Genomic DNA, 19,770 nt, shown 5'->3' on the forward strand with positions numbered 1-19,770 from the left:
GCTGATTAACCTGTTTTTTTATTTTATTGATTGTCAACAAACTAGTTCTTGTGAACCTTGCGTCTCATTCGCCTGTATCATTTTACTAGAAAATGGTTTAGCATTACTTAAACTATGTATAACTTTAACATGAATAATCCTAATAGATTGTCCCTTTCTGAAAGCAAACTTTCATTGGTTTATGCTTTCCTCTACTGGGGAGGACTTCATGCCCTATAGGGCCGGTGGCGGATGTACAAATTTCTTCCTACCCGGATATAAACCTTTGTCCAATCCAGTAATAGAACGGGGAGCTTGTCGGTATTTCATATCGACACAGCGGTTCTTTTACAAACTTTGCTTTACATAATATAGAGTGAGACCACTATATTGGCTTGTCTGTTATTCATACATAGGTATATGTACTCTTCGAGACTTTTCCAGAGTCTAGTATGACTCTTCCCTGTAGGGGGCAGAAAGCACTAACATAGTCTATGTTTAGATGATAAGATGTATGACGGTAACATCTTAGGTCTCTAGGTCTAGGCTGACCGGGAAATACCTTCTTGAGAGTACGGCACGTTTTGAGAATCCACAGATACAGTAATGCTCTGGTATACTTCCATCAGGACGACATGGCCTGAGCTCAAAAAACGGATTTTGAGTGAAGCGAAAAATCTATTTTTGGGTGAGATAGCCATGTCGTCCTGATGGGCCCGCCCTTCCTTTTCTTAAAAAGGGCTATAGGACCCCTCCCTATATACAGTATCTGCAGCACCTCGTGTATCGCTACAAGGAATACAGATGGCGCCATAGGCGGCGCTATGTACGCACTCAAAGCGAGATAGGAGAGATGCCTTGCTAGCGGCTCTCCTTTCATTCTCGTTTTTCGTTTTCTTGCCATTTGACCCCTTCGAAGTGTTAATTCTGTTCGGGGTGCAGATTGCTATGTGGCATGTCAAGAATACGTCCTTTGATATTACGCGATATCCCTGGTTCATTTAATGGGGGATATTTGCTCCAAGAGTTAGAATTCTGGGTACCTTAAGGTAAATTCTCTGGGAATATCACCGTAGTCAAATATACCCAAGGAAGCTACCCTATAGGAACTTCCATCAGGACGACATGGCTATCTCACCCAAAAATGGAGTTTTTATGATAAAACAAAGTTTTATGAATACTTACCTGGCAGTTATATATATATAGCCGAGTCTCCGACTCCGGCAGAATTTAATCGAAAATCGCGACAACTGCCTTGTGGTGGTTGTGTGGTTAGATGGTTAACAACCCTTACAGGGTGGTACTTGGAATCATTCCTGTTTTCTGTTCCTCAGATTATCTTTGCCCGACCTGTCTCCTGAGGGGAGGTGGGTGGGCTTTAAAATATTTATATAACTGCCAGGTAAGTATTCATAAAACTTTGTTTTATCATAAAAACTCCATTTTTATGAATAGTACTTACCTGGCAGTTATATATATATATATATATATATATATATATATATATATATATATATATATATATATATATATATATATATATATATATATATATATATATAGCTGATTCACACATTTGGAGGAGGGAAACAGACAGAAAAACATAGTTGGGGAAACAACAAAAGAGTTGTAGGAGAACAAACACCTTGATTCCTTAGCTGCTAAGGTAGCTGACTTCAAAGGTAACTGCCTCTAGAGTCGCTTTCCCTTAGGAGTGTTCAGCCAGGCGTAGACCTGCTACGCTGCAAACAACTCAATCGAGTCTGTCAAAGGGGTAGGACCAACAACTTGACTAGACTTCAGAAACTACCTTCACATGATACTCGTCAGGTCCTTCGTGTCCTCCAGGAGTTCAGACTTCCTGGCCAGAGTCCCAAGAGACCAGTCCAGGAAGCTGAAAACCTCGAAAACCCTGAAAATTCCCTTGACGAGGTGATCAAGCTCCGACATGGACCACATCACCTTGGCAGAGTTTAAAGCATGCCTTCTTGCCGAGTCCACAAGAACCGAGAAGTCACCTTGGGAGGAGGCAGGCACTCCTAACCCCAAAGGTTCCCCTGTCTCATACCACATACCGGCCTTGGAAGCGAGCCGAGATGGTGGAAAAGAAAAGGTGGTCTTGACAGCTTGTCTCCGTTCCTTCATCCAATCATCCACCTTAGCGAGAGCTTTCCTGGCCGAAATTGAAAGTTTCATTTTGATGAAGGCCGAAGACTTAGTAGCTTTCTTCCTGGTAAATTGAGACTGAGGAGAACGAGGGGCCGAAGGTTGAAATTCCTCCCCATAAAGTTCCAAAAGAGAGCGAGAAAGAACCTTATAATCACTAGAAGAGTCGGTAGGTTTTTCTTCCTCTTCCGAAATATCTTCGAGGTCCTGCTCAAGGATAACATCCTGAAGAGTTGGGCTGCCAGCAGTCTGGCACCAAGAGCTGTTTGAATCCTGGCGCCGAGCACCGCTAACATCCAGTCGGCAAGAAGCGGTTAGCGGTATCGTCACGATGACGAGAAGCGGTATCGTCACGATGACGAGAACCGGTATCGTCACGATGACGAGAACCGGTATCGTCACGATGACGAGAACCGGTATCGTCACGATGACGAGAACCGGTATCGTCACGATGACGAGAAACGGAATTGTCCTGAAGATGCAGGCTGCATTCGTCTTGAAAATGCAGACTGCATTCGTCTTGTTTCCTAAGAAACGAGGCGCTAACGTCCTGGTGTTTCGAATGAGAAACGGAATCGTCACGGCGCCGAGAACGAGAGGCAGTATCGTCCTGGCGCCGAGAGAGGGGGGAAGGAAATTCCTGGCAGCGTGCCGATGAAGAGGGTGTGTGTTGTCGTACGGCCGACGAAGAGCGCAGAGGTTTCCTGGGAGAGATACTAAGTTCTCTCTTAGAAGAAGATCTCTTAACCTGCAAAGAGACGTCCTTACGTCTGACGGACTGTGAAGGGTGGCTGAAAGCTTGAACTAACGATGAAAGTTGTTCCTGCATAACAACCATGAAAGCTTTAGCAACCTCCGCTGGCTCTCGCGGTGCCGAAGACGGCAGTTGTCGTACGGCTTGACTGGGAGCGCTGGCAGAAGAAGCAGGGAGTTTAGCAGGATTAACTGGGCTAAGGACTCTCTGTTTCGCCCTCTTAACAGGAACAACATCGAAATCGTCTTCTGAAGGATCAGGATCTCGGCTACTCGAACCGAGAGAGGGAGAGCGAGACTGCACATCCCGGTTCCACCCTCTCTTCATTGGTCTTGATTCGTAACGCCAATTACGTCTGGGAGAACGATCAGGCAAAGACACAAACGTATCCGACACGCCTTTTCTACGGCAGTCAAGAGCAGCCTGGGAGATCGCAACAGGACTGTCTGAGGCGACGACTGACCAAGGATAAGCACCTCTCACCCCCTTTCCGCTTTCGACGTACCTTCTCCCTTGGTCCTGGGAGCTTGGTAGAGGTCTAGACCTAGGGGTATGACAGATTCGATCAGTTGCCACCTCCACTGCACTTTCACAAGCACTAATTTCACTTACACCCTTACCTTTAAAGGCCTCCAATTGTGCTTTAATGGCCTCTAATTCAGCATCTAATTTAGCATACCCAGGGTCATCCGTAGGCACATATCCTGTAGAAGGGGCAGGAGTTACTTCATTCGGGGAAGGAATAACTTCCAAAGAGGTTACAATTAAAGGGTCAATAGATAAATCTAAGCTAGGCTCACTAGCAGACTTTGACTTTGATTTAGCTCTCCTAACTTTATCAACCTCAAGTTTGCGCACATAGCGCTTCATAGCTAACTAATTATCATCATTTAAAACCTCGCATTCCTTGCACCTATTATCTAGAGCACATTCAAACCCCCTGCAGCCCATACAAATAGTGTGAGGGTCAACCGACACTTTCGGTAACCTCACCTTGCAAATATCATTCGCACAAATACAAAAATGAATTTTTTCACTCATGATAAGAAAGGAAAAAAGACAAAAAACAAAAAACAAACACGATTGCCAAATCCCAACACAGTGTACTTCACCAAAAACGAAGCCCAAAAAGACGATGAAGGGAAAGCGATCCGAAAAACTCTAAATGGAGGACCAACGATGTTGTTGATCCGGCCGGCAGAGATAATCTGAGGAACAGAAAACAGGAATGATTCCAAGTACCACCCTGTAAGGGTTATTAACCATCTAACCACACAACCACCACAAGGCGGTTGCCGCGATTTTCGATTAAATTCCGCCAGAGTCGGAGACTCAGCTATATATATATAACTGCCAGGTAAGTACTATTCATAAAATGTTATTTTCATTAGTAAAATAAATTTTTGAATATACTTACCCGATGATCATGTAGCTGTCAACTCTGTTGCCCGACAGAAATCTACGGTCGGGATACGCCAGCGATCGCTATACAGGTGGGGGTGTACACAACAGCGCCATCTGTGAGTAGGTACTCAAGTACTTCTTGTCAACAAGAACTCAATTTTCTCCTCGGTCCACTGGTTCTCTATGGGGAGGAAGGGCGGGTCCTTAAATTCATGATCATCGGGTAAGTATATTCAAAAATTTATTTTACTAATGAAAATAACATTTTTCAATATTAATCTTACCCGATGATCATGTAGCTGATTCACACCCAGGGTGGTGGGTGGAGACCAGCATACATGTTAACAAAGAAGCTAAGTATCCCGTATCTTATTTTAGCCGTTATTCAAAATAACAACATAAAATAAATAAGTACCTGGTAAGGAAGTCGACTTGAACCATTACTCTGCCTTTTTAAGTACGTCTTCCTTACTGAGCCTAGCGATCCTCTTAGGATGCTGAGCGACTCCTAGGTGCTGAAGTATGAAGGGCTGCAACCCATACTAAAGGACCTCATCACAACCTCTAATCTAGGCGCTTCTCAAGAAAGAATTTGACCACCCGCCAAATCAACCAGGATGCGGAAGGCTTCTTAGCCTTCCGGACAACCCAGAAATATTTCAAGAGAAAGATTAAAAAGGTTCTGGAATTAGGGAAATGTAGTGGTGGAGCCCCCACCACTACTGCACTCGTTGCTACGAATGGTCCCAGAGTGTAGCAGTTCTCGTAAAGAGACTGGACATTCTTAAGATAAAAGACGCGAACACTGATTAGCTTTTCCAAAAGGTTGCGTCGAAAATATTTTGCAGAGATCTATTTTATTTAAAGGTCACGGAAGTTGTGACAGCTCTAACTTCGTGTGTCCTTACCTTCAGCCAAGCTTGGTCTTCCTCATTCAGAAGGGAATGAGCTTCTCGTATTAACAGTCTGAAAATAATAGGATAAAGAATTCTCTGACATAGGCAAAGATGAATTCTTAACTGAACACCATAAAGCTTCAGACGGGCCTCGTAAAGGTTTTTAAAATAGAACTTAAGAGCTCTTACAGGACATAATACTCTTTCTAGTTCATTTCCAACCATACGCTAAGTTTGGAATAACGAACGATATTGGTCAAGGCCGAGAAGGCAGCTCGTGTTTGGCTAGAAAACCAAGATGTAGAACATGTAGCCGTTTCGGATGAAAATCCGATGTTCTTGCTGAAGGCATGAATCTCACTGACTCTTTTAGCTGTGGTTAAGCATATCAGGAAAAGAGTCTTAAAGGTGAGATCTTACAGGGAGGCTGATTGAAGTGGTTCGAACCTGTCTAACATAAGGAATCTTAGAACCACGTCTAAATTCCAACCAGGTGTAACCAAACGACGCTCCTTCGTGGTCTCAAAAGACTTAAGGAGGTCCTGTAGATCTTTATTGTTGGAAAGATCTAAGCCTCTGTGACGGAAGACTGATGCCAACATGCTTCTGTAACCCTTGAAAGTGGGAGCTGAAAGAGATCGCTCTTTCCTCAGATATAAGAGGAAGTCAGCTATTTGAGTTACAGAGGTACTGGTCGAGGATACGGATACTGACTTGCACCAGTTTAGGAAGATTTCCCACTTCGATTGGTAGACTCTAAGGGTGGATGTTCTCCTTGCTCTAACAATGGCTCTGGTTGCCTCCTTCGAAAAACCTCTAGTTCTCGAGTCTTTCGATACTCTGAAGGCAGTGAGACGAAGAGCGTGGAGGCCTTGGAGTACCTTCTTACGCGTGGCAGACGTAGCAGGTCCACCCTTAGGGGAAGAGTTCTGGGAACGTCTACTAGCCATCGAAGTACCTCGGTAAGTTATTCTCTCGCGGGCCAGAGGGAAGCAACTAGTGTCAACTTTGTCCCATCGTGAGAGGCGAACTTCTGCAGTACCTTGTTGACAATCTAGAACGGAGGGAATGCATATAGATCTAGATGAGACTAATCTAGTAGAAAGGCATCTAAAAGAACCACTGCTGAGTCCGGGAAAGGTGAGCAAAGTATTGAGAGCCTCTTGGACATCGAGGTTGCGAAGAGAACTATGGTTGGCTGGCCCCAGGTGACCCAAAGTCTCTTGCATACATCTCTGTGGAGGGTCCAATATGTTGGAATTATTGTCCCTTCCTACTGAGACAAACTGCTAAGACATTCAAGTTGCCTTGGAAGAAACTTGTTACTAGTGAAAAGTCTAGACCTGTTGAACAGGAGAGGAGGTCACTAGCGAACTCGCACCATGTCAGAGAGTAGGTCCCTCCTTGCTAGGAGATGAACATCAAAGCAGGGAGTTGTCCGTGTTGACCTCCATTACTTTGTCTTGAAGGAGAGACCTGGAGCTTTTCCAGGTCAGACGTACTGCCAGAAGCCTCTTGCTGTTAAAATGCATTGTCCTTTGACTCGAGAGCATAATCCCGAGCATTCCCTACCGCCTAAGGTCGCACCCCAGCCTACGTCCGATGCGTCTGAGAAGAGAACGTGGTTGGGAGTCTGAACAGTCAGGGGAAGACCCTATAAAAGGTTGATAAAGTCCTTTCCTCAGGTTAGACCAGACTTATCTTCCGGAAACCGGGATCGAGACCGCTTCTAGCGTCTTGTCCTTTTCCAGTGAAGAGCTAGATGAAACCGAAGAGGACGGAGGTGTAGTCTTCCAAGTGACACCAATCGAACCACGGATGACAGTGTCCTAACCAGACTCATCCACAGCCTGACAGGGCCGTATTCCTTCTTCAGCATCTTCTGGATGGATAGCAGGGCTGGGGATTGATTTTCTTGTTCAGCCATGTCCTCATCAGAGGGTTCCTCATCCGAAACTGATGAGGAAACGGCAACGGAGTGGGCAACGTCTGACTCGCTGAATCCGGTCGCACTGGTGGATGCGTGACGGAGCCGGACACAAGATCATGGTACTGCTGCACAGTCTGTGAACTGTCAACCATGGGTATGCGAGGAAGTACAGCGACAAACCGAAACTGTCTAGACTGTCTGGGTAGTACAGACAACCCCTTATCGGGTTGCTGAGGTTGCCGCACTGCGTCACAACAAGTCACCTCTGCTGGTTGTTGAACGTCTTCCCAGTGACACACTGAACGTCCACAACCACCTCCGAAAGTAGCTTAACGTCAACGTGTGACTGGCAACCCACACTGGGTCGCACCGGTGGAGGAACCATCTCAACTGGCGGACGTGAGTAGGATACCTCAGCGTCAACAGGGCGTACAACCAACCGGTAGGAAGGTCGTTGGCAAGAAGGTTCTTCTCCGTAAAAAATCCTCTATCAAGGACTAAGCTTGGACTGCATGTCTTGCAACAAAGCCCAAGGTCTATGGGAGCAGGTGTGGCAACAGACGGGGTTAGCGACTGAAGCGGAACTATTTACCCTCCCTGGAAGCATGTTATGCTTAAATTAAAGTCCATAGGAGGCTAAGCAGCTTAAGGCTCCTCTCCAAATGACAGAGTCCTCAAGGGAATATCAGAAGGAGGGAGAACAGCACTTTCTCATCTACAGGAACCATGTTCGAGAAAAGCTAGGTTCTCTCAGTGAGGGTTTCACTGGTGCAAAAGCAGCAGACCAGAAGGCAACGTTATGAAACTGCTTGACAGTCTGTGAACTGTCAAAAACTGAACTGTCAACCACAACAGGAGCGTGAGGACATACAGCACTGGTGTATAAGTAGCAGACCAGAAGGCAACGTCATGTAACTGTTTGACAGTCTGTGAGTTGGCAACAACCAAAGTTGTGTGGGGAAGCCTCAACTCCTGTCTGACTAGTTTGCTGCGGGCGAGTGGCGGTAACCACAGTGTGTAGCGGAGGCTGACACACCGTGTCAAAACACGGCAGCTTGTGGTAGCTCACGCACGGCAACGGAGTGCTCTGTGTGTGGGAGTCATCATACATCTGGCAGGGTTGACTGTGCATGGGTGGAGGAGCTCTCACAACAAGAGTGTGAGAGCAGGAAGCCATGCCGGGCGCACAACCGTGGGAGGTGTAGGCCCACGGGTGCATCGTCAACCTTCTCCGCAGTTGGAGGTGGGAGCTGGCAACAACAAAAGCTGAGTGTTGGTGCGTGGGAGGGGCTGCGGTGGGTTGCAGAGCATGCTGTATGGTATGCGGAGCATGCTGTATGGTATGCGGAGCATGCCGCATGGGTTGCGGAGAAAGCCGCATAGTACTGGAACCCGGCAGCTCTACAGCACCTTCCCACTGCTGATGCGGTAGCTCACGCATGTCAACGGATGGTGCAGCAAGAACATGCGTCTGGCAGGGTGGACTGCGCATCGGAGGTGGAGCTCTCACAGGTGGAGTGTGGGAGCAGGCAGCCGCAGTATCTGCTGAGCGCACAACCGTGGAAGGTTGTAGATTAACAGGTGCATTGTCAACCTTCCAGCACGATACTCCTGCATGAAGGAGCAAGCTGAGACTGTATAGTCTGCAGCATGGACCACTAGGGTCTATGAAAGACGACAACAAACGGAGCTACTGTCCGTTGTGACTGAGGGTCTAAAACAGCTGGTGCGGCAACAGACGGAGTTACTGCCTGTTGCGGTACCGCCTTGCCTCTCTTGGGAGGTGTGCAGTTGTCGGATGACTGGAGCGAGTCCGAACTGACCCAGTGGCTACACCTAGGCCGTTGGACTTGCGCGGAAGGGACCGACTTGCACTTAAAAGCTGCAAGATTTGGTCCATGGTTTCTGCGAGAAACCTCTCCCGCAGACGAGGAATAAATGGGCTCTCTCGTCTTTGTGTGGGTGGGGTGATCACGTCGGCAACGTGTGTAGATACACCCGAAACCACGGAGGGAAACGTTTGTTCGTCGATCAAGACCTGTGGAACCCATAAGTCCTTCGACATTACTTCTCCCCTGGGCTTGGGAGCTTGTAAGAGGTATCGGACTAGGTGAACAACAGGCACGAACAAACGAACCCTCGAACGCAACACTGTAACACTTTGCGCATAACACTTTATCACTTTTGATTTTCTGTTTGCACTTATTTCACTGAACTCGAAACTTTAAGTGATTTGTACCTGAAACACGCAATCCTATCCTTCATTAAAAGGTAGTAATTGCGAAAACAGTTTTACAATGTAACAGAAAAACATAATGAAAGATAAAGAATTCAGTGGCTGGAAAAGAGACTAAACACTAGATCAAATAAACTACGTTTAAAATCTCTCACCGCATAAAGCCTGGGAACAAGAATAAAACTCTAGAAACGTTTTACCTTCTTCCCCTATAGCGACTAGGGAGAAGAGTAAAAAACGAGAACAACGTTACCCGCTTGAACGAAACGTTTATCCTCCTCTCTCTCCCTCCGTCTCTATCTCTCTCTCTCTCTCTCTTGACTTAGAACCTGAGAGATGATCCCAATTATATATCGTTAAAACATATTATTTGTTAAAGGAAAAAAACTGAAAGGTTTCCCAAATAAAAAGTTCCTTTATTAGAATTAAAACCATTTAAGCTAAGAAAGAATGAACGAAACGCTAGAATCGGTTTACTCTTACTGCAACGTGAAACCGTGAAATACTCTCTCTCTATCGTAACGATAGAGCGCATGTTGAACGTTCTGAACGTCAACAACTGCGGAGACAAAACTAAACGTTAGTTCATCTTTGAAAACAGTACGAGACTATCAAAGAAATTCTTTCAAAAACATTAAAATTAAAATAGCATAAATTCTTAACAGGAAATACGATATGACGGGCTCAATGTTAATTAACTTCGGTTCCAAGTAAGGACCGCCTACTATTAGGAAAGGTCGCATATAAACAAACATAAAAATTAATTTTTATAAGTTTATAATAAATGGAAAGTTAATCGAAGAGGCCTATAAATGGCGGAGAGATAGAAAATAAATCTATAACTTTGTTAAGCAAAATTACCAAAAACCTAAACACACTTCCGTCTAAGGGAAGGGTCGGTCATAAAAAGTGAAAGAGAGTCTATACTCTCTTCGACACCAACACTTCCGTCTAAGGGAAGGGTCGGCCATTTAAAAGTGAAAGAGAGTCCATACTCTCTTCGTCACCAAAATTAAATCTATCCAAAACGAGTTCAAGTTTTGAAATGAAGATAAAACCCCTGCATAGCGAAAGCTCAAAACTGGAATAGTGTACTTCACCAAAAAGTTGTGAAAACAAATCCAGTTAGGGACGGCGTATTAGTAGGTCTTGCCGGTGGCACGACAGAGGAAAAATTGAGTTCTTGTTGACAAGAAGTACTTGAGTACCTACTCACAGATGGCGCTGTTGTGTACACCCCCACCTGTATAGCGATCGCTGGCGTATCCCGACCGTAGATTTCTGTCGGGCAACAGAGTTGACAGCTACATGATCATCGGGTAAGATTAATATTGAAAAAATAGATTTTTCGCTTCGCTCAAAATCCGTTTATTTAACAAGAGCATAATACATTCCACGACATGAAAATATGAGTCTGCTAATTATGTAATAAATGCATATAAAAGACATGGCAGAGGAAAAACAGAATGTCAGAGCCAAGATCCTCCACCAATCAAATTGCCTCACTACATGAGGAAATAAAACTTAGTAATACGTAACATTTTTGGAAGACTATTCAAGTACAATATATCCTCCTTTAAACACACACAAAAATTATTTTAAACAGTCTGCTGATGTATAAGCAACCAAACCACATATGATACATGGTAAAGATGTAAATAAAGCACATGAGAATAAAATCGCTTAATTCGTACCACTAAACAGTATAAGTAAACATCCCTCTTACTATCAATATCCATCTCTATTACAAGACTAATTACGTAAATAATCCTGTAACTATTGCTGAAAAATTTACTATAATATTGAATTACAGGACAGTACAAGACTCAATTTTTTTTGTAAAAATAATATTTAAGAATACTGTACTATAAAGCAGAGCTAATAGAATAACGATACCAATACCAACCTAAATTCCATTCTACCTCAAATATTAACTCAACTACTTTTCTTACATACATTAACGTTAAGTGAACCGAATAAAGCATAGATAACATAAAATTGTTGATAATAAATTATGACATAACATTATACCCTTATCAATCAAATTAAGTTAATCACTAGACTACACCCACTGAGAATAAAAATTCTGTGAGCTTAATTGATCCGTGGACTATGGACATTGACTAGAAATAATACGTTCCGTCAACTAAAAAAAATTTAAATTTTTATTAAACCAATTAAAATAACAAATTTGGAATGTGTATTTTTCCCAGCTATACAAACCTGAGTCCTATAAATTACATGATTCTTTAAAATAGATGAATACAGCACAAACTGGAAAGGCTTTTGAATTGTCAACAAGGTTGTGGTTAACGACACGTGGTGCAATGCTGAAGCCCTGATAACCCACTTGTTACAGACTATTCACTTTTTACCTTAAGCCCAAGAGTGCAAGGGGTGGTTGTGGTGGGAAATGTAATTTATAGGACTCAGGTTTGTATAACTAGAAAAAATAAAACTTTTCTCAATACAATGGCACAGCTATACCTCAGTTTACGACTAACTTTGAGTAGAAGTAAATTGGGATATTAAGACAATTCAAATTGTATTACGAGCATTTTAAGTCTGCGAGCAAAATTTTGCCCTTTATGAGCATTTATTGTGGACAAGTACTAACGAGACTAGCACACTATACACTGAAAGCAGTCATGCAATACAGTACTCATTTGCCACCCACACAGTGTTCACAAGATTTTAATGGCATTTTGTTTCACAATACCTCACATCCCCTCCCTTCTCTGATCTTAACTCTTCCACTCTCCTGGAAGCATCATACAGTATGTTGTTAGTGTCTTTGGAATTGTTCTTTGTAGAGCTGTGATCACTATTGTTCATCATAAAGTTAACAGTACAGGATCATGACAATGACCCCAAAGATGATGATAAAAATCATAAGATAATTACTGTATATGTACGTCAGCAGAAAAGTAAAAAGAAATGTTCAAGGTGAGCCAGGGGTAGTTTGAGAATTTCAAGAGAAGAACTGGCATTCATAGTACTGTGCAACACGGTAAGGCCATGAGCTACAAATATCAAAGGAGCAGAGGTATTTGTTGCAGGTTTTGAAGGCTTGCAGATTCTGAGTCTTGAATGCCATAGCAAGTATTTAATCGAGACGATACTGGTCTTTTTTGTTAGAAAATTCCAAAGAAGACTTCATTACAGCAAAAGAAAAGGTAATTCTCAGTCACAAGACCAAGAAGGACCATTAATTCCCCCTGTTCTCTCCTAATGCTAGCAAGGATTGCAAAATCAAACTTGGAGAATCAACAACTCTATAGGAAGTGCAAGGTGCAAAAGAAACTGAACATCATGTGAAGGTCAAACAAAGCTAGAGAGACTCTCTTTTTGTTTGTGGAATAGTTTGCTGAGGATTCTGTTCCAGAGGTAAAAAAGTACCTTATGGGGAAGAACGTCTCACTCCCACCCATTGAAGATGACCTAGTAGAGGAGTTCAAATTAATTAGAATCTAGTTCCAGCTGCCCTACACCACTTCAATACTCCAGCCCATGGATCAGAAAGTTATCTGTAATGTTAAGAAGCCGAACACAAAAAGCAATGTTACAGCGATGCATCAAGGTCACTGAAGGGACCAACCTCACCCTACGATAGTTTTGGAAAGAACATCTCTTAAATGATTGATAAAACCTAAGAAGGGGTAACCAACTAAACCCTCAATTTTGAGAAGAAGAAACTGTGGACTAAATGTGTTACTGAATGCAATTTTGAGGGATTTAAACCCATGCAGGAGGTAATTGACAATGGAATAGTGTCCTTGGGAAAAACAACAGGGTTGGAGGTGAACAATGATGACATCAATGATCTTGACAAACCTACCGAGAAGCTAAGGACCAAAGAGCTATTGGAATTGCATAAGAAGCAGCAAAAAGGGGTTGTGGAAGAGACTTCATGGGAGGAGGAGGGACAGAATGATAAGCCTCTTGCTTCAAGTGAAATTAAGATGTTGAAAATGTAAGAAACTGTGCAAAATTTTGTAGAAACACACCACCCACATCAGGCTTTGGCAGGGTTAGAAGCAAATCTATCAACATTACAATTTTTAAAATAAAGCTAAGGCAGTCTTCCCTTGATAGGTTCATCTTGAATGTTGAACAAGAGTGTTAAAAAAAGATAACCAAGTGTCCAGAAAGGTGAATTAAATGATTCAATTAGTGATGTGTATGTAGTTCAAGAGAGGATATTTACACAAGTTCTCATGGAGGGAGACTCTCCCTTTAAGCAGTAATTCCTTCTTCCTCCTCTTTTCTTGTTTCCCTCTTGCCAGCCAAGACTCTTCTCAAAGGGAAAGTGTGAAATAATGTCAGTACTGTATTTCCATTTTTTTAAAGAAAGTTTTCTAAATAATCAATAACAGCCACTCTTACTGTACCAGCATCGTATAGCTAAAACTCATTTGTTTCATCACAGTCCCATTGATAATATTATATCCATATTAACAGTCTGATGTTAGGGGTTATAAATTGTTCAATTAGAATTACAATCTTTAAATATAAATGTACGTGTATTTATGGATGTGTGGACTGTATCTAATGAGTTTCCTTAATTTCTTAAATGAAAAATTATTTTAGTTTGCGAGCGAGCTCCAAGAAAGAATTAAACTCTCACACTGAGGTACTACTGTACTATATTTTGCATACAACTAAATCAGAGAGAGCCAGTAATTCACTCAATCTTTTAGCTATAGATAAATCCAAATGATATAGCTTTAAATTTTAGATACTTGAAGGGCACGCTATGCAGAAGTTCAGATTAGGGACCTTTCTAAAATACAAGTGCAACCTCCAAATTTGACCTAATTGGGTTTTGAGCTGAAGGCCTTTAGATAATGAAGGACCTTACCCTATCCCTATATGGCATCACAGTACTGTAATATCAGTCAAATCCAACTTACTACAACAGTGAAATCAACAAGTTAAAGGTAGATCTAGTGTCGACAAATACCCAAAAGTAGCAAAGATTACACCAAAAGGAGAGTGAATGGAAGCTGAAAAAATATGATTAGCCTATCTATGAAGAGAAAGAGGAAACTGGATTAAAATTACTATAGATGAAAGTACAATAGAGTGAAAATTGTTGAGACTGCTGCCAAGGAAACAGCTGTGAAATTATAGTAGAGATGTGTATAGATTTCTATACACAAACAATGAATAGGGTTATTAGTACCTATTGGTAGATCAAGATTGTGTATAGGTGAATAGCTTTTTTTTTTTGTCCAGACAACAAAAAGGCAGTGTGATTAAGACACTTGGGACTTGTGAATATGGACATAATTTGGTTAATGGGATTATGATGAAATATCCGAGTTTTGGCAATAAGATGCTGATACAGTAAGAGTGACTGTGATTAATATAACTGAGATGTCTTTTTTTAATAGAACTCTAACCAGCAAAACTCACATTCATCATCAAGCTAGTGCTGAAGATTTAATTTTCTTAATTACGATCTCTTTAAATACTTCAGTATTGATGGTTCTTGAACCTTTTTTCTTTTCTTTAACCGCAATTTAGTAGACTTTGTTGGACTAACTACATGTATCTTATTATACCCCTGGTGTGCTTCCATTACTTCCTCCTGTAATTCTTTGGGAAGTTCTCTAAACACATCAAGGTCTATACCATCTGGCAAACAACCATTAACCTGCATCCCAATCTCTGTATTTGTCTTACATACATCAGCCTGGGTGGGGACAGTAACATTTTTGTATTCCATATCTAAGGTATTTGAACTTGAACTACAAGATGGACCACTTTCACTTATACTCTTGTTACTCAAGGTTCCTTTCCTACATACAATTTCATTTTCTGGAACCCTTTCCTTGACCAATAAATAGCCCTCTATACTAGCAAACTTTTGAGTCTGACATGAGATTTTATTATGATCTTTCATGGAGGTTGAAGAAATGACAGATTTACTAGCTATTTTGTCAAAACTTTTGTATGATGAAAGAATTTCTTCTTGGAGTTCTTTGGGTAAAGCTTTATATACTTCAACATCAATATTGTTGGGCAAGGACAAATGGCTTTCCTTTAAGCTAGGAAAATGATCACTACCATTTAGATCTTTGCATGACTGATTGCCTTCAAGAGTATATTTACAACACAGATCATCTGCTTTAGTGTCTGTTATGTTAGCAAAAGAATTCATATCTTTTATTTGTTTTTTGTTATTTTTGCTTTCTCTTTCAGACCCTAATGGGAATGATCCTCTCTGTTCACAATCAATATTATTTGAAGCACTTCCTTTTCTAAATTTCAACTCTTGTAATTCTAGATGTCTTTCAGATACATCAGAATCACTACAAATGAGAATAGTTTTCCCTAAATCATGTTCCTCCTTTCTGTAATCTTGTCTTGTCTCAATGTTACTGTTACTTGACGTCTTCTGAAGAAACTGAATGATCGACTTTGATTTTGGCACAGGATCTACAAATTTAGTCATCCCAAGTCCAACCATTGTAAGTTGGAAAGGCTTACTTACATCAACCAATTTCTGGAATGTTTTGATAATCATGTCCAACATTGCTGATTTTGCACTTTCACTAATATTTACAACACCTTTTGAGAAGAAAGATGATGACAAAGGAACTTGCTTTGAATCTCTATGACCATATCTCTTGTTCAAGTCAAATTTCCTTGCAGATACTTTCATAACCAATGGTTCTCGACCATCACTTGCTAAAAGTTTCAAAAGCCTCTCTAACAAAGTTTTATATTTCACTTTAATTTTTGAGAACGAGGTTTCTATCTTAAATGCATCTTCCAAACCAATGCTTTGAGGAAGAACTGTACCACGAACTGGACTTTCATCAATGCCAAAGCTCCATTCCTTTAATTTCTTGGCCATTTCCATGTCAAATTTTGTCCTTAGATTTTTCATTGGGACATTTTGAAGTTCATGGACCACTGAAATACCCAGTTCACTGAGAGCTTTGTTTGTTACAGTTCCAATTCCTGGTACTGATTTAATGCACTTCAGTGAATTCATAAGATCACAAACCTGCCAGGGAAATATAACTGTTTGATCATTTGGTTTGTGGTATCCAGATATTAATTTGGCTATCAATTTATTATGTGCAATACCAGCACAACAAGTTATTCCCGTTTTTTCAAAAATTGCTTCACGCACCTCTCTGGCAATGTGAGAACCCACTATCAGTCGATCATAGCAACCACAGCCACAGGGATCACATTTGGACATTTTATTTTCCTCTTTATCTCCATACCAATGTCCATATATTTCTTTATCATATTTGTCTAAACACTGGCTTACTTTCTCTGTTACATCCAAATAATTTTCATCCAGACCTAATCGTTCCACACAAGATGAGAAGGTCTGCACAATTTTTGTTATGTCTGTAGAAAATCGTCTATAATGCGTGAGATCAGAGCCATCAACAAGTATCAACTCTGGCAACAACTTTAATGCTTCACTAACAAACATACTCTTTTTGACTCCAAGTTCCCTAGCAACATAATTACATGTGATCATAATTTCTTTTTGTTTAATACCAACAGGCTTCCCCTGAAGACTTGGGTTGAGCACCATTTCGACCTGAGCGTAGAAACAGTCTATATCAAAGTGCAAAATTGTCCTTTGGTGCTGTTCTGGAATTAGAGTCCACTCATCCTCTAGATTTTCAAAATTCTTGTCCATCTGAAATAACATCAGTAATTTCTTAGAACCTTTTTACCTTTTCCTTAAAACTATACACAAGCCCTATGTACTATTTTCTATAATACTATAAAAGGGATTTTGACGTAGGAAAAATCTATTTCTGGGCGAGGGACCTGTGCCGCCCAGTGAATAAGCTCCTATTAGCACTTATTCTTAGGTAATTTACTGCTAAATATACCAGAGAAAAAATGTAAAGGAGTGCTAGGTTAACTAGCTCGCTCACCTATTGGTGTCGGTATAGAATTGGGCGTATAATCCAGAGGTCCCGCACTATTTAGATTCATCCACGACAAAGACCCCAATAGAGGAGAGCCGTTCAACCTCACTCGGCACCACCAACTCTGCATCCGCTCAGAACCCAACTCCTTAGCACCCAAAGTTTGGGGACTCCAAGGGAGAGGAGCTGGGAGGGTTCACTGGGCGGCACAGGTCCCTCGCCCAGAAATAGATTTTTCCTACGTCAAAATCCCTTTTCTGGGCTTGAACCTGTGCCGGCCAGTGAATATATACAAGAGAAATGTCACCAAACTTGCAAAATAAAGGAAAAAACATAAACATAAGGGAAATACAAGTTGCTTTAATCAGAGATGAGTGCTAAAAACAGCTATAAGGGTATCTTAAAAAGAACATAAATCCACTTGGTAGAACAATTGACAAAAAAGGTAAGGTATAATAATGCCGTGAGTGATGATATATACAGATACTCAGGAGTCAAACATTTACAAATATAGTAATAGTAATCAGGTGCGAAACCAACGAATACAAATAGGGTATAAATGAGGCAGGTAAGGGGGAGAGATAAAATGACAAGGAATTAACATGTGAGTTACCTGGGGGTAACTACGCTCCCTGCAGCTACTGTAGGAAATTTAAGGGCTTCCAAATGTTTAAGGTAGTGTTTCTTGAACACTGACGGTGATTTCCACCCTGTATACCTGGAAAGGTCCGTAAAATTCATGTGGTGAAAAAAGTTCACCGAAGTAGCAACCGCTCTGATATCATGTGCAAGAGGAAAAGAGTCAGGGCTAGCTTGTTTAATAAAATACAAAATTTGTTGCCTGATCCCTTTAATGGTAATGGTACCGCCTTGTTCTCTAACGAATAGAGGCCCCGAGGAGTTAGAGGAGGTCCGGGATAAATAAGACCTAAGAGTAGTAACAGGGCACAGAGACGGATCTTGCGTGAGGGGAACAATTTTCCAGGAGGACCATCTGTTCTGAGGGTCTTCGTTCTTAGCTAAAAAGAATTTGTTAGGTGAAAGAAGGACCTCTCCCGAAGGAAGGAACTCAATATGACCAGGGTCTCTTGACAAAGCTGCCAGTTCAGAAATTCTTGCCCCGGAAGCCAAACTCACCAGGAAAAGTGTTTTCCTGAGAAGGGGAATGTAATCACAAGAACTGTTAATGGTATCAGAAGCCAATTTGAGTACATCATTAAGGAACCAGGTAACCGGGGTAGGACGAGTAACCGGTTTCAGTCTGGCACAGGCTTTCGGAATTGAAGCTAACAAAGAGTCGGTTAAGTCTATGTTAAAACCCACTAGGAAGATCTTTTTCAAGGCAGATTTAATAGTGGTGATAGTATTGGCTGCCAGACCTGATTCTAATAAAGTTCTAAAGAAAGTGACTGTAAGGTTCAAGTTCATACAGTGTACGTCTGAGTCTATCAAAAATTTAGCCAACTTTTTAACCGCAGAATCATATTGGCGGATGGTGGAATCCCGTTTATCTGATTCTAGGAACAGGGTGTTTTGAGGATCGATATTGGCACCATGCATGGCCGCAAACTTCATGAAGTCCATAAAGTTAGGGCGCTCTGAATGTTTGAGAAAGCGTACACAACGCGTGTTTGTACTATCTGAGACAGAACCGGATTGGGTATCGGGTGAGGATGTAGTCTCAACTCTCGCAGGAGAGGGTACCAATTGCTCTTGGGCCAGTTGGGTGCGACCAAGGCTACTCGTCCCTTGAAGGATCTCAAGTTTGTCTAGGACTTTCAGTAAAAGATTCACCGGGGGAAAGAGATAAATCCTCCCAGATGTCCCAATTCTGTGACATGGCGTCTGTGGCGTAAGCCTGAGGGTCTAGATTGGGAGCCACATATACTCTCAATTTGTGGTTGGACTCCGTGGCGAAGAGGTCCACTTGGAGACCCGGAACCCGAGAGAGAATCCACCGGAATGACTTTAGATCGAGTGACCATTCCGATTCTAGAGGGGAGGTCCGGGACAAGGCGTCTGCAACTACGTTCCGGACTCCCGCCAGGTGGACAGCTGAAAGATGCCAACGGTTCGAGGCTGCTAGGGAGAATATGGCTACTAGAACATGGTTCAGAGGCCCTGATTTTGATCCGCCTCTGTTGAGGCAGCGGACCACCACTTCGCTGTCGAGAACCAGACGAAGGTGTTGTCTCTTGGATGGAGCGAGACGTTTCAGGGTTAGAAGAACTGCCATGGCCTCTAGCACATTGATGTGGAATTGGCGGAATAAGGGAGACCAAAGACCTTGAACTTTCCTGAGCTGAGAATAGCCTCCCCAACCTGATAGGGATGCGTCCGTGTGAATGATTAACTTCGGAGGCGGAAATCGAAGGGGAACTGACTTTGACAGATTGTTGGCCCTTGTCCAAGGTAGAAGTCTTTCCCGGAGAATGGGAGGAAGGCGGACTTTCCTGTCCCGGAGCTTCCGGTTCGCCCTCGAACGCCAGACA

The 19,770-nt window shown here is 42.2% G+C and overlaps 1 protein-coding gene across 1 annotated transcript in view; it reads right to left on the reverse strand.

Moving 5' to 3' along the window:
* Positions 1-10,728: 10,728 nt before the first annotated feature.
* The window catches only part of LOC137629600 (DNA polymerase iota-like), an 88,967-nt gene continuing 79,925 nt past the window's right edge, over positions 10,729-19,770 (reverse strand). The window contains exon 2 of the mRNA XM_068361071.1: positions 10,729-17,040. Coding sequence (XP_068217172.1) covers positions 14,824-17,040 — 2,217 coding nt within the window. The 3' untranslated portion in view covers positions 10,729-14,823. The remainder of the gene's footprint in view (positions 17,041-19,770) is intronic.

Source organism: Palaemon carinicauda, chromosome 37 (assembly GCF_036898095.1).
Source record: "Palaemon carinicauda isolate YSFRI2023 chromosome 37, ASM3689809v2, whole genome shotgun sequence".
In the NCBI taxonomy this organism is placed as follows: Eukaryota; Metazoa; Arthropoda; class Malacostraca; order Decapoda; family Palaemonidae; genus Palaemon; species Palaemon carinicauda.